Source organism: Crinia signifera, chromosome 9, assembly GCF_055691185.1.
Source record: "Crinia signifera chromosome 9, ASM5569118v1, whole genome shotgun sequence".
NCBI lineage: Eukaryota > Metazoa > Chordata > Amphibia > Anura > Myobatrachidae > Crinia > Crinia signifera.
In genome coordinates, this window is record NC_139225.1 from 132,267,388 (window position 1) to 132,282,881 (window position 15,494).

Below are 15,494 nucleotides of genomic sequence, written 5' to 3' on the forward strand. Positions count from 1 at the left end.
ACATGTATATACACTCAGCACAGACAATGCTACAGTGTGACAAGTATACACACATACCGGTACAGACACTACTACACTGTGACAGGTATACACAGAGACCTGCACCGACTCTACTACACTGTGACTGGTATACACACAGACACTGCTACACTGTGACTGGTATACACACAGACACTACTACACAGAGACAGGTACTGCATACCTCCCAACATGACCCATTCCAGGAGGGACACAATGCTATATTCCTGGACATCCCTCTGAAATTATGATTGCCATCACCTGTTTTAAATAGGTTAATGGATCAGAAAGGTGTTTCAACACAGGTGATGGTAATCGTACATTAAGAGGAAAGTCCAGGAATAGAGCATTGTGTCCCTCCTGGAGAGGGTCATGTTGGGAGGTATGGTACTGTATACAGTCCAGGGCTGGGCAATTGCGGCCCTCCAGATGTTAGTGAACTACACATCCCAGGATGCTTTGCATTAGTTTTGCTATGTGGCCATGCTGAAACTGATGCAAGGCATGCTGGGATGTGTAGTTCATCAACATCTGGAGGGCCGCAATTGCCCAGCCCTGGTATACACAGACCTGCACAGACACTGCCACACTACACACAGCACAGATCAAGCACACATATTGCTACACTGCAACACGCACAGCCTGGGTCGGGTACAGACATGTACACATGACATGTATGCACAGTGTAGGCCCAGATCACACACCACTACATATATGTACACATGTCCTATGTGGAGGCACAGAGACAGGGTAACAGTGCCTCCCCCCTTCTGTAGCCTGCGGCAGGAAGTTCACCATGTGATGTTTCTGTTATTGTAGCTAAAAACAGCTGTTTCTTCTCTGTAGACCCAGAGGGCCTGACCTTTCCCAATCCAACATCTCACTACACAGAGTACTAGTGTATGTAGGAATGGGTGTGTGGAGGGGCCTGCACTCCACAATGCAATAAGCTGACGTGCTAGATTTCATGCAGAACGTGTGTGCATTTTCAAGACATTCAGTTCTGAAGTAAAACCAAAACTAGAACCTGAATGTCCATCTAAACATGTGATATGTATGCATACCTGCTAAGTGGCTTTCCTAGGCATGTAGGGGCCATGGGCTTGATTAGGCAAGAGTAGGCAAGTATGTTGTGGGCATTGATATGTACCGGTAATATGCACTCGCCAATTATTTATTTATTACCAGTTATTTATATAGCGCACACAGATTCCGCAGCGCTTTACAGAGAATATTTGAACACTCACATCAGTCCCTGCCCCAGTGGAGCTTACAGTCTATATTCCCTACCACATGTACACGCACACACAGACATTCTAGGGTTAATTATGTTGGGAGCCAATTAACCTACTCCTACTTCTGGATTGTGGGAGGAAACCAGAGAACCCGGAGGAAACCCACTGAAGCACGGGGAGAATATACAAACTCCACACAGACAGGGCCCTATTGGGAGTCATAGCCATACCCTCAGTGCTGTGAGTCAGTAATGCTAACCATTATACGGTCCGTGCTGCCCAATGCATCAGCGTGATGTGACATCACAGACAACCAGTCATTAGTGCCACTTTCTGTAAGAATCTGTATGTGTCTCTTAAAATCTTGGGAAGTGTAAGGTCGCCGGCACGTGTATATCATTTCCAGGCATTTCCCAGGTTTCGCACCAAAGATTCGAATTTGGAAGTAAAGCATAAAAAAAAAAAAAAAGCAAATGAAGATCTTAAGTGCAGAGTAAAAATAAAGCGGTCTAGCATATGTGAACTACATGTAAAAGCAGCTAGAATTTACCCTGCACAGAAAAAATATGCTTGCACCCCTTGCAAAGCATCATATCCCCCCCCAGATACTAAGGGCCTTATTCTAGTTCACTCTTTCTGACAAAATCCTTCTTAGATGGACAAAACCAATGGCACTACAGGTGGGCAGATGTAACATGTGCAGAGAGAGAGTTAGATTTTGTTTCTGTGCAGGGTAAATACTGCTGCACATACTTTTTGTACTAGCTGTTCATCGCATCGCATGCACAAGGCATCAATGCGATGTGATGTGTACTACTATATAGGTGCCGAACGGATCAGATGAACGGACCGTCTATGGGCATCTTAAGAAGGATTTTGTCAGAAAGAGTGAACTAGAATAAGGCAACAAGTTACTTACTTTTTCAGCATTGCTCCAAAGTCAGAATCAGGCCCCCGGTGCATGTCGGGGACTATGCCGTCCTCTCAAGTATATGTGCGGTGATTAGAATGTAACTTGAAATTCAACTGCACGGAAGGTTTTCACTGTAAAGAAAACTTGTGAAGTAGTTAATGAGTAATTAAGGTCATCGGAATCTTTCAAGTTTTCAAAAAGTCATCAGGGGTGTGACCGTCCTTAGGAAACAAATTTGCTCTGATTGTGCGTGTAAAAAGACAATAGCGATTTTTATAGAAATCACTGCGTCCCAATTTCTCTCACTTAATTCAATAGGAAAACCCCGCTCCTGCGGGAAAAATCCTGAGCCACAGTCCTTTTTTTATCGCTCTTATTGAATTCCCCCCTAAATGTACAGTACTTCGCAATAAATCTCACTTGAGGGTCCAGGAGGGCTTCCTAAATTTTTGTTGTAAGTGTGATTATGGGCACGTGAGGGAGTTGCCCACAGCATTTATCAAGGTCATTCTAGTGTAAGACATACCTCCAACTGTCCCGATTTACAGGGGGGACAGTCCCGCTATTTAGACAAATTTCCACTGTTCCACCCGTGGACCCCAGCATCCTGCAGGCTAGGGGGACAGGTGCGAGAGCCTGTGATCACTGCTCTGCAGAGCAGCCGGTGATCACTGAATAGATGCAGCATTAAAATGAAGGCACGCCCCTCAAAATGATGATGGTGGTGGGTCATGCCGCAAGGTTACACTTCCTTCAACCAATTCCCGGCCCCACCCCCTTTCCAGCTGCAGCCATTCCCAGTTTCGCACATCCAAAAGTTGGGAGGTACGTATAACATACTGGGAAGACACTGATTGGTTGCTACAGTATAGGGAACTTCTCCACGTGTCCAGAGATGATGAGAGGGGCGAGTGCCAGTACTAATTACTCTAGGCCTGGGTTCTTCTTACCTGTCAACTGCAACAGCCTATCTTAAGGCCAGATGCACTAAGCTTCAAAAGTGATACAATGGAGAGTGATAAACAGCCAATCAGCTCCTACCTGCCATGTCACAGACTGTGTTTGAAAAATGTCAGGCAGCTGATTGGTTGGTTGTTTATCACTCTCCATTTTATCACTTTTGAAGCTTTTAACCGTTGTGTGCTGGGCGGTGGTGATTCCGTGGAGGCAGGCCTCAGGTGAGTGGAGCAGCTCTGCCTGTGTGGGTGGGGGGATTGCACAATTAATACCTATGTTATACTTTTTTTTTTGTGTGTGTGGGCGGTTCACATTGGGGCTATTATGCCACACCCCTATAATTTCCAGCACCGCCCTCTGTGGCCCTGCACACATCCTTTTCTCCACTCTGTAGGTCTCCATACTGTGTCCTGCCCACTGATGGCTGACACCTAATGTCACAGTATCGCCATTCTGCAGGACCGCACCATTTCCTGCACTGCACTGACAGAGCATCAGCTGGGTGCTGTTATAGTATGAGGGATGTATCAGCAGATGGAATCCTTTCTGTAGGGACGACATGGAGCAATGTGATAAAGGAGGGGATGGGATGTTCCTCCATGTGGGGGCAGATAAAGGCCATCATATCCCTCCTGGGGTTATATTTAGAAGATGCAGCTGCTTTACTGTCCTTTGAAGCGGGATATCTGTCAGCTATGCAGGGTACAGCATCGTGTTGGAATGAGATCAGGGCTGACTCGCTTTGTACTGTGAGTAATCCCAGACCCAGGAGAATGAATAGCTGGCGACTCTTGTTCATCGTGTAGGGACTGTACTACATATACTGTCCTGCATCATGGAATCTGCCAGAATGATGACATGGCTCATATTGTAAGATGCATAGAACATTGTAAGCTTGTCTAAGACATCCGGGGTATGGATGGTATTGTGTCTATGGCGACACTTGAGTTTTTCATGTTTTTTGACATGCTTATTAAAAAAGGGCAACAGCATTACATTGAAAAAACTCTCAGAAATCCTTAAAACACTCCACCCTCAACTGCCACCCATAAACTAACAAATTCCCAAGTAGGGTGGTCAATCCCGGGACCGGGATCCCGGGATTTGGCCCGAAAAAGTCTGGGATTTCAATCCCGTGAATGGAGTATCCAATCCCGGGATTTAGGGATTAGACTGCGCATGCACCCACTCAGACGCTGCCCGGCTGTTCCTGACCCCGGCGCGCGGCCTGCGCAGCGTGTCGGTCATGCTGCGCAGGCCACGCCACCCACTGTGCTGTCACCCCTTCTCCTGCCCACCCCTTCTCCTGGCTGCACGCACGCCACTTCTCCTTTCCGCCCGCCCCCCACCTCTTCTCCTGCGCCTGCCTGCCCGCCGCCCCTTCACTTGCGCCCGCGCATTCACCTGCAGCCTGCCTGCTTCTTCTCCGGCTGCTGATGAGGAGGTGCACGCGCCCGGAGGCACCGTGCACCTCCGAACCGACTCCACTCCCGGCCGCCCGCCTGCCAATGTAAGTAAATGTGCGGGTCGGCCGGTGTGGGGGTGGGTATGGGTTACACACCTGCGAACTAGGGATGCCAATCCCAGGATTGAAAAAAATGCCCCGGGATTGGCATCCCTATTCCCAAATCACATAATCACAACTTCATGGTTTTTTTGCGTCTTACTTCTGTACCGGCGCCTCACTACCGGTATGGATCATTGGATAGACAAATATTAGGTCAGCAGTCATCAGGTCAATACCACAAGGTTGACATGAATGAATGTTGACATGGGGTTAGGTTGACCCAAGTATTAGGTCGACAGTTCGAAGGTTGACATGGGGTTTTTCAATTTTTTCCCCTAATGTCGACACTCGACATGGACACTGGAACATAGTACCGCGTCTCCTCGCACGGTTTGCTGCGCTCGCCATGCTTCAGCCTCGATTCCTCGCTGCTCTCCTTAGACTATTCTATTCTCCCTCCACGCCCTGGTGGATTGTAGGACATGAAATACCACATGTCGGCTAAAAATAAAATGAAAACCCCCATTTTGACTGTCGATCTTCACCATGTCGACGTAATCGATGTCGGCCTTCATGCATGTCTACCTTGTGGTGTCGAGCTAATGCTTGTTGACCTACTGACCGTATCTCCTCACTACACTAATGCTGTGCTCGGGCACACATTACCGCTCCTAATCGTGGGCCACGTGGATGGTACAGTATGACACAGTTCAAAATTTTTATAAAAATACATTGTAAAAAAACTCATGTCGACCATTTTCTTGTGTCATCCTTTTGTCTATCGACCTTGTGCCTGTCGCCCATATGGTATTGTCTTGTCGACTTGTCAACCTAACATCCGGATCCGGTGTAACGCATGCATCCTGTCTGTCAGCCTATAGGGGATTTGGGCAGACTCCTCTGGGGTTATGTATGTTACCGGATGATTAAAGTTAATGAGCCAATCCGTTATACAGTCATCCTGGCTTTGTATTATAACTAGTTGCTGCTTTAGATTTAGTGGCAATCTCTATGAAAATGTCCAATTTGAGCCCTTTTCATTTGATTCCGATACATCGGGCTGAGAAAACTGCCAGGTAACTCAAGGGGGAACTTCTGCAACTTCTTCGGTTCCCACCATAGCCCTAACTGTGCGGAGTTTGTATATTCTCCCCGTGTTTGCGTGGGTTTCCTCCGGGTACTCCGGTTTCCTCCCACAATCCAAAAATATACAGATCGGTTAATTGGCTTCCAACAAAAATTAACCCTAGAATGTCTGTGTGTGCGTGTACATGTGGTAGGGAATATAGATTGTAAGCTCCACTGGGGCAGGGACTGATGTGAGTGTTCAACTATACTCTATAAAGCACTGTGGAATATGTGTGCGCTGTATAAATAACTGGTAATAATGATAATATATATGTACAGCGCTGTGGAATATGTATGCGCTATATAGATAACTGGTAATAATGATAATATATATGTACAGCGCTGTGGAATATGTATGCGCTATATAGATAACTGGTAATAATGATAATATATCTGTACAGCACTGAGGAATATGTATGCGCTATATAAGAAACTGTAAATAAATAATAAATATAAAGTGCTGCGGAATATGTGTGCGCTATATAAGAAACTGTAAATAAATAATAAATATAAAGTGCTGTGGAATATGTGTGCGCTGTATAAATAACTGGTGATAATATCTGTACAGTGCTGCGGAATATGTGTGCGCTATATAGATAACTGGTAATAATGATAATATATATGTACAGCGCTGCGGAATATGTATGCGCTATATAAGAAACTGTAAATAAATATAAAGTGCTGCGGAATATGTGTGCGCTGTATAAATAACTGGTGATATCTGTACAGCGCTGCGGAATATGTGTGCGCTATATAAATAACTGGGAATAATAAATAAACTTCTCCTTTAGGCTCAGAGTTCATAGGCGCCGTGGCTCACTAACCTTCTCTGGATAGACGGGAATATCCTATTTGCTTTGTAATGAACCAGCTGTTCTGAGCTCTTGAAATATAAACCCGGCTTAAGGTATGTTGCCTGATGAACCTTGGCTTTGAACTCTGCATATACATTTAGGGCAGGGTTTTAAAGTCTCCTCAAGCCTCGCCCCCTAGTTCTGCAAGTCACGCAATTTGCGGGTCTTCGGAGACTGGTGGGGCTAAATGTGATTTGCATCTTTAGCCCCTCCCTCAAAAAAAGCTGCGAATCAGGTGAAATTAACACCGACGCTGGTGAGATGCAGGGGCCGCCGGTATCCGGGAGGGTTACCGGCGGTTGGGGGGGGGGGGGCTGCGGGAGAGGGACCTGATTTTCGGGAGCTTCCCGGCCATCCGGGAGGGTAGGCAACCCTAGTTTAGGGATGTGGAGGAGCCTTAACAGAGCTGGCAGAACGCATCACTGCTTCGCTTTGGTTCATAGAGATGATGACCTCTCTGTTGGATATAATTTGCTCTGTAGAGGGACCCAAGCAAACAGTGTAGTGTAAGAAGTTTTATTTTGGAACAAAGCTGATTCTGATCTGCATGCAAAGTGGCTGTGGTGGCAGCTGTACTACCTTATCCTCTTTTACTGCAAACTAAAGATCATCAGGCCAGTGTAAAGGAAGCAACTTTGAGCTGGGTGAAGAGAATGTGCTCATTACGTCAGCCAGTAAGGCGGATACAGATACTCGGCACGTCCCAGACAATATCCTTGCATCATAACTGTGCTACAGTTTCCTGTGTTGTGTTCCCCCCTTTGTGCACTCACCCAGTTCCTGGGACTTGTCAGTAGTGATGTCACTGGCAGGAAGCGCCTGATTATAATTAACATGAAGGCTGCTCCCTACCAGTCATGTTCTAGAATACCAATGGTCCACACACAGACTAGCTCTATGGGACAACTGCTTATGTGGAATACATAATAATCATGTTTCTATATCTAGGAGAGGATCTGGTATATATCCATGAAATTCAGGAGTCTGGGAGAGCAGAAGTGATTTTTAAATGACGACGCATGCGTTCTGTGCGATTGGCAAATGCGTAAGGTCCAATGAGCGAAAGAAAATGAAAAATGAAATTGAAAGCAATTTTTGCGGGGACACTGCTCTGTTTCAAACTTGATGGATATGGAGAGAGGGAGCTGTGAAGACAGAGAATGGAGGGAGGAGCAGATAGGGACTGGGGTGGGGTGGATAGTGTGTGGGCTAAAAACTGTCACAGCTCAAAGTGAAAGTACATTGCAGAAGCCGTCATTTTTTGCTGGCTTTTAAATAGCAATTTCAATAAGGACACATTAAGCACATGTCATTTCTAAGTACCTCTTTTATTTTTTTACTTTTCATTTTTTTTTTTTTTAAATAAGAAAAGACAAACTATATAAAACACATAAAAAAGATTTTCTTGTAGAAAGAGAAACGATTTGCCTTCTGGTGATTTGCAGTGTGCAGACCTCTGACACGTGTTTGCAGTCCACCACTGATTGGATTATGTTCTTTTCCCTGAGTAGACACCATTTCCATCCATCGCTCCATACCCACCTGCAGATAAGACCCTGGGGGGCCAGATGTATCAAGCTTCAAAAAGTGATCAAATGGAGAGTGATAAACAACCAGCCAATCAGCTCCTACCTGACATTTTTCAAACTCAGCCTGTAGCATGACAGGTAGGAGCTGATTGGCTGGTTGTTTATCACACTCCATCTGGCCCATATTCCTTTATCAGTAATGCTTGTTTTCCGAAGGACATCCATAGGCCTACAAAGTTGGGTGGAGTTATCCATCTATGCCATTTTTAAGGGGTTCTACCGTTTGTACAACCTTATCTTCATGTTACTTTATCTTGTTAGTGTCCATCTTCAATGTAGCTGTTGTATTCCTATTATCAGGTAGATGTGTTTATTTCGCTTGCCTGCTGGGTTTTCTGCATTGGATACTGTTGTATCCAAGCACAAGCATTGTGTAGTATCCAAGGGTATTCATAATAAACAACTCTGCTGGTGAAACAAACAGCCTTTTATGAGATGACTCATTCGTATCCCTCACCGATGAGTTACTGGGGGAGCAGGGACAGATGTAAAAGCAGTGACTGTGAAAACGTACTCTTTATTCCTGCAGAAGTATGTAAGATGAATGATCAACCAATACGAAAGTTTTCACCATTGGCAATTAACCATCGATGGTTAAGCTAAGTGCATGCACAGATAAAACCCACCATCGGGACCAGCCACAGATGCTCACCCCTCATTAGCTGGTATACGGTCATTCGGTCTACACTTTTAAGGTCGACATACATTGGGTGAAGACCACTGAAGGTCAACTGGTCTTATGTCGACACAAGCATTGTCGACAGTCAAAAGGTCGACATGGGTTTTTCATGTTTCTTTGAGCCGACATGTGTCGACAGGCGGTATTTCAAGCCCTACCATCCACTAGGGCACGGATGGAGAATAGTGTGCCTGAAGTATGGCGAGTGGGCGCGGTGCACCGATATAGTGTCAATGTCGACCTAATGCTTTTGTCAACCTTTTGGCCATGTCGGCCTTAGGCATGTCTACCTTAATTTGGTCCACCCAATGACCCATACCCCGTTGGCCTTCTGTTGATGGTGAAACAACTCAACATTATGCCATCAATATTAGATCACCTTTGTTTGTTGATGGCCGCCCCTAATTTAGTATAGTCCTGTAGCACAGGGGTGCCAAGACTTGGTCCTCCAGGAACCCTAATAGTTCATGTTTTCCAGATCCCCTAAGTTGGTGCACAGGTGAAGTCACTGCTTATTGTACATTTTCAAATTTCCACAGGCGGCATGGAAAACATAAACTGTAAGGGTTCCACAAAGGACCATGGGCCAGATTCTCTAAGCTTCAAAAGTGATAAAATGGAGAGTGATAAACAGCCAAGTGTTAGAACCCCGCAGTGCTCATCAGCAGACCCCAATCAAGTCTAGAGTCACATAAAGGATTGAAAGGTCAATGTTATATGTACCCTACATTGACATGTAGCTATCATGCACCACTCACCAGAACTTATACTGGGGTAGAACATTATCAAGATATAAAGGGGAGAGCGTACCAACCAATCAGCTTGTAACTTTTATTTTACAGACTTCGCTAGATAAATGACAGAAGCTGATTGGTTCCTTTTAGCATCTTCTCTAATCAATCACTATTCAAGGCTTGACCCATCTCCCCTACTAAGACATTAGATGTTTCAGTCGGTCACAGAAGAAAGATCTTATATTTAAATATTTTGTTGGAATAGTTACAAGAACCAGCTTTGGAGAGGGATCCAGACCTGCAACACTTCTCACAATGAGGCAGATGTATTCAGCCTGGTAAAGTGATCAAACGGTGATCTAGGGGAAGGTGTTAAGGCTGCCATCCACTAATGGGAGGTATCGCATGAGGAACCTGCACTGCGGTACCCTGCCAAATTACCCGACGGCTCCCGGGTGGCTGGATTGCATACAATACATAGTATGCGGCCCTTTTGGATACGGTGTATCCTATGCAATCCTATTCATGGCTGCGGGATCTATTAGATCCTTGTGGCAGCCAATGAGATCTGTTGTTGCAATGCGAGGCAAGATGGCAAGAAAAGGACCTGCAATATGACACCTTGCATGCGATCCGTTGCAACATTGCGTTGGAATCACATGAATAAAAGTGCCCATATTGCACTATTGTATGCGGGCCCATATTGCACCAGCCAATCAACTCATGTCATTTTTCAAACACAGCTGATTGGCTGGTGTATTCTAAGCTTCACCTTATCACCACTTGAGATATTGCATCTATACCTCTCTGTATACGTAACTGCGTCAAATGGATTATTGCTTTTAGATAAGACCTGAGCCACGACAACTTGTACAGTGAGCCAACATTACCGTGCCTGATTGGAAACTCTAGTAATGGGAATGATCTGGCTTTTCTGGTTGACCAATCTTTATATTTTATCATCACCTACAGTCATGTGTTGCCCAATGGGGTACTGTATTGCTTCCCAAGTTACTTCATAATCAGACCACACAGAAAGATCAAGTAGGTCCGTTCTTCGAGCGTGCTGCATTCTTTTTGATAGGCTTTGTCTGATCGGTGGGAAGATAAGGGGAATAGCAGCAGTACTGACATCATTGCTATAGATGCATTGTGTACATTACAGGAATAGTCTCTGCTGGCTTTTGACCCCAGGTCTGAACGCACAAAGGAGGAAAGTTTCCGTTGACCTAAGACTTTTAACATGGATGGTTCAAATAAAGGCTGTGAGAGCAAATGTTGACCAAAGGTCGCTCTGTCTAATGTTTGTGGTGTCCAGTACCATATTGTTTCCATAGCTTATGACCTCCACAAATAGGTCTCAGCTGCACTGACAAGATCGGACCACCATGTTTGACAATTTCTCCACTTTCGCATTTCGACCAACGTAGTATATAATGGGCAAAGGATCCAAGAAATCTGGTACACAGCACGGAGAAATGGATGCTCCTGGATTGTTCTTATTGTAGAGGGACAGGACCTAAAAGATGCAGAAGGATAGAGACAAACATTGTTACCCTGCACTGGAAAGGGCATGCTTATGGTCGCTAGTTTTTGAAATATTTTTGAAGTGGCAATTATGTTGTGTTATGGGTGTCGTCTGAATGTCGACATTCTGTAAATGTCCACAACCTGAATGTAAACATTCAGTCTGTGCCAACATTACGGCTTATGCAATCTTTGGCATATTGACGGCCCTATATATGCCCATTTACAAACAAAGTGCTCCTTACAAGTCCTTACAGCAGGGGTGGCTAAACTGGTCCTCAAGATCTACCAACAGTCCTAGTTTTCCAAGCCACTTGTGGACCTGTAGATGTGTCAGTTAAGAATGATTACAGCACATTTGAAAATGTGGCAGTTAGTAATGACTACACCTGGACACCAACTAGATCCTGTTGGTAGATCTCGAGTACCGGTTTGACCAGCCCTGCCGTACAGTAATGGAGGACAATTTAGTGCAGAGATAGACAAGCCTCTAACTTTATCTTACTGATCCCTGGTGACAGTGGAATGGCACCTGTCCAACCTATTAATCAGGGCAGTGTCATACCACCAGGGCTATTTTTGTGCAGGCTCTAGCAGGAACTGTGGCCCTTATTCTAGCTCACTCTTTCTGACAAAATATTTCTTAGATGGACAAAACCATGTGCACTGCAGGTGAGGCAGATGTAAAACCCCACCCAAATCTAATTATCTCTGCACAAGTAACACCTGCCTCACCTGCAGTGCTCATGGTTTTGTCCATCTAAGAAATATTTTGTCAGAAAGAGTGAGCTAGAATAAGGGCCACAGTTCCTGCTGGAGCCTGCACAAAAATAGCCCTGCATACCACCATACATGATGCTAGTGGTTTTATATGTACTCCAAATGACAACTGCTTGGGTTGTTATGCCAGCTAATTGCCATCTTGCCAGGTACGGCACATCCTGTCCTATACATTTAGCCTTGTCACTTTATGCTGTGGTGTCACCTCTCAGGACTATGTAGGAGTATGAACCAGTTGGTGGTATCAGAGATTGTAGGTGCCCTGCTCCCGTCCTTCGAGATTACCTTGCTGTACTGTTTGTCCATGCTCCAGATAAACGGGCAGTTTCCTAAACAATAATTGGCTTCATATCCTTTAGGCTCGTGAATCCATTTCCAGCCAAGATCCTTACGGAAATTAATGTATAAGGGTTTTACACAGCAGTTTTTTCCAGTGCTCCTGTAAAAGAGAGAGAGCGTTCCATCTGATATCCTTAATGGGAAGTTACCGCACACAAGCTACATATTCGGTTGGCAATACACAATGAATACTGACGTGCGGCAGAATTCTTCATCCGCCCCTCGCTTGCTGCGTTTGGTGCCCGATTCCTCCATGCGTCCCTTTGGGGTGTATGTAATTAAGAGGTAGGGGAAATCTTTAGCATCGTGGCTGAGCTCTTTCATGTCTCCCCGTTTAAAAGTAAACCCTGTAATTCAAAAACAGACCATCTGAGCAACCTGTGGGGTGGGAGACATCACTACATCATGTGCAAGGGAGAAAACCAAGTAAGAAGTAAAGACGTGAGGTGAGTCTATCAGAAACAGCGCAAGGCAGAGGGAAGCCAGTGACAGGGGGGAGCAAAATGGAAGCAAGGGTACAGGTACACAGAGATGGGAGCTAGGAACAATGTTGGACCTTTTCACCTAGATTGTCGTCCCTCTGCACCAGGGGGGTTATTCTGATTCACTCGGAAAGGCACAATCACTCTCTAATGGACAAAACCATATGCACTGCAGGTGGGGCTGATGTAACATGTGCAGAGAGAGTTGGATTAGGGTGTTTTATTATTTCTGTGCAGGGTAAATACTGGCTGCTTTATTTTTACACTGCAATATAGATATCAGTTTGAAGTACACCCCCACCCAAATCTAACTCTCTCTGCACATGTTACATCAGCCCCACCTGCAGTGCATATGGTTTTGTCCATTAGAGAGTGATTGTGCCATTCAGAGTGAATCAGAATAATCCCCAGGAGAGGGTAATCGATAGCAGATACTATAGTTTTATGCATTTAGGGAGATATTAGAACCTGTAGTGTGGAGGTATTCAACAGCTAATATAGGACTATGCATCCCAGCATGCCTTGCCACAAATTTATCATGCTCTAATTGTAAAACTGTGGCAGGGCATGCTGGGAATGGCCATCTGTGCGTTAACCATCTATGGTCACCATGAATTGTACCATCAGTGCCTACCGTTGATGGTAACAACCTATTGACAAGGAAACCGTCAATAGTTTAACTTTCACATGGTCGTCCTGGGCCAGTCGGAACCAGGGGGGGTGGGGCTTCTCAGGTATGTCAGGGGGAGAAGCTGGGTTCAGTGTCTAAGAATCAAGCTAATTAAATATTTAACTAAACCTTCAATTAATTGACTTCAGTTCATTTGCCGGCAATAACTAAAGTGATTCATATTCCCTGACTATGGCCCCGGCATTTTTAGCGGATATTTTGCACATCTCTCACAGCAACGCTGGCACTCAAAGGGTTAAATCAAGTCCTGGGTGGGCCCCAAAATACATAAAGCGTTCGCATTGCATAAAAAGGTCGACATACAATTTTGTTCAACTTTTTTGGGGTGTCAATTTTTAGATTTCATCACATGCTCGCCATTCTTCAGGCGTGATACCATTCCCAGACATAATCCACATGGATGGTAAGGTATGAAAAAGTTCAAAAACTCATGTCGACCTTTTTCATTTGTTGACGACTGCCATGTCGTAGGACTTGTTCCTTAATACAGAACATATGTCATTTTCATTGTCAGTTCCCTCCGACCTGCTTTGCATATAGAATGCCGCCGAAACATAAAGTGGCATTTAGTTATCTGGCCGTTCTCTCCAGTCTTACCGCCTATTTCCAGCTGCTGGTCACTGGATTGGCTGTCGCTCTCACAAGCACACGGCATTTGCAGCTTGAAGGATTTACTTTTATCTGTGAACAGACACAGGATAGTCAGACGTTATTGAAACCAGGGGTGTCTCCAAAGAGGGGGGGGTTTGAAGCTCAGTTCAAAATCCAAATAGGGGAGGCACAGCAACTGCCATTCCAAACTGTCTCACAGGCAGTGAGTGTGGCTTCCCTATTTGAATTTTGAACTGTGCTGCAGCTCCTTCCCCTGTAACCGCCACTGCGTTTAACACATTTTACTGCATCATATCGATATAGTCCTAGAGGCAACCCAAAAGCCTTATCATTCATGTTACACCCCAGCTTTCTTTTTTAAGACAGTGATGCCAGTAATCTAAGACATTAAGATATTAAATGTATATTTATTAACTACTTCCATTCACCGCTACCAATAATCCCTTACCTGGGAAAGTCAGCCAACTTTTCACAGAATCCGTCACATCGAATGACAGCCACTCATCCGGCCTTCCCGGCCACACAAACATACTCTCCAGATATCGTGAGGAATTGTTCCCATCTACCTGTGGGAGGAGGGAGAGACATGACTGCTCTGTATAGGCCAGTAAGAATCCAGGGTTCTCTGAAACTGAACATTGAACATGTTGGACCGTCCACCAACAACAGCCGATACGCGCGTACACATCTCTACAATTTTACTTGCAATGTCCGATGTACTCCCGTCCAAACAGTCGCAAGAAAAAGATTGTACCACTGTACACACTCTCTCGATTGTCATTGTCATTGCATGATGGTGCACCCCTATTGCACAGGTACTTGTAGTGCCACGTAAAAAGATGTAGTCAGCCGGCAGGGTGACTAGAGACAGACATACGACAAATAGCCGGGGTGCGTGTCTAGATGTAGTCAGCCGGCAGGGTGACTAAAGACAGACATACGGCAAATAGCTGGGGTGTGCTTCTAGGTGTAGTCAGCCAGCTGACTACATCTAGATGCGCACCCCGGCTATTTGCCGTATGTCTGTCTCTAGTCACCCTGCCGGCTGACTACATCTAGACGGCCAGATACACCGTTCTTCAGAGCGGTTTGCTGGACTTAACATTTTACGTGGCACTACAAGTACCTGTGCGGCAGGGGTGTTAACCATCATGCAATGACAATCGAGAGAGTGACTACATGCTGTGCTGTAGGAGAGATCATGCAGCTATGGAACGTATAGTAGCAAGAACGTCCAACATATCGACACTGCACTTTTGTTCTGATATAGACCCGGCCGGTCAGATGAAAATTAAACAGCAATGAACCTTCGACTGACCGAGTATGGATGGACAAGACCATTTGTGGCCGTTTATTGCTCGTACGGGACAGCGTACACACCTATACAATTGAACGGAAGAACGGCCCGGCGATTGTATGTATGTGTACCCAGCTTTAGGCAGATTACAA

The 15,494-nt window shown here is 45.3% G+C and overlaps 1 protein-coding gene across 1 annotated transcript in view; it reads right to left on the reverse strand.

The window, feature by feature from the left end:
- Positions 1–7,921: 7,921 nt before the first annotated feature.
- TGFB1 (transforming growth factor beta 1) overlaps positions 7,922–15,494 on the reverse strand; it is a 30,890-nt gene continuing 23,317 nt past the window's right edge. Inside the window, exons 3-7 of the mRNA XM_083159832.1 lie at positions 14,494–14,611; positions 14,031–14,114; positions 12,457–12,607; positions 12,207–12,360; positions 7,922–11,133 (exon numbers count right to left, since the gene is read on the reverse strand). Coding sequence (XP_083015958.1) covers positions 10,975–11,133; positions 12,207–12,360; positions 12,457–12,607; positions 14,031–14,114; positions 14,494–14,611 — 666 coding nt within the window. The 3' untranslated portion in view covers positions 7,922–10,974. The remainder of the gene's footprint in view (positions 11,134–12,206; positions 12,361–12,456; positions 12,608–14,030; positions 14,115–14,493; positions 14,612–15,494) is intronic.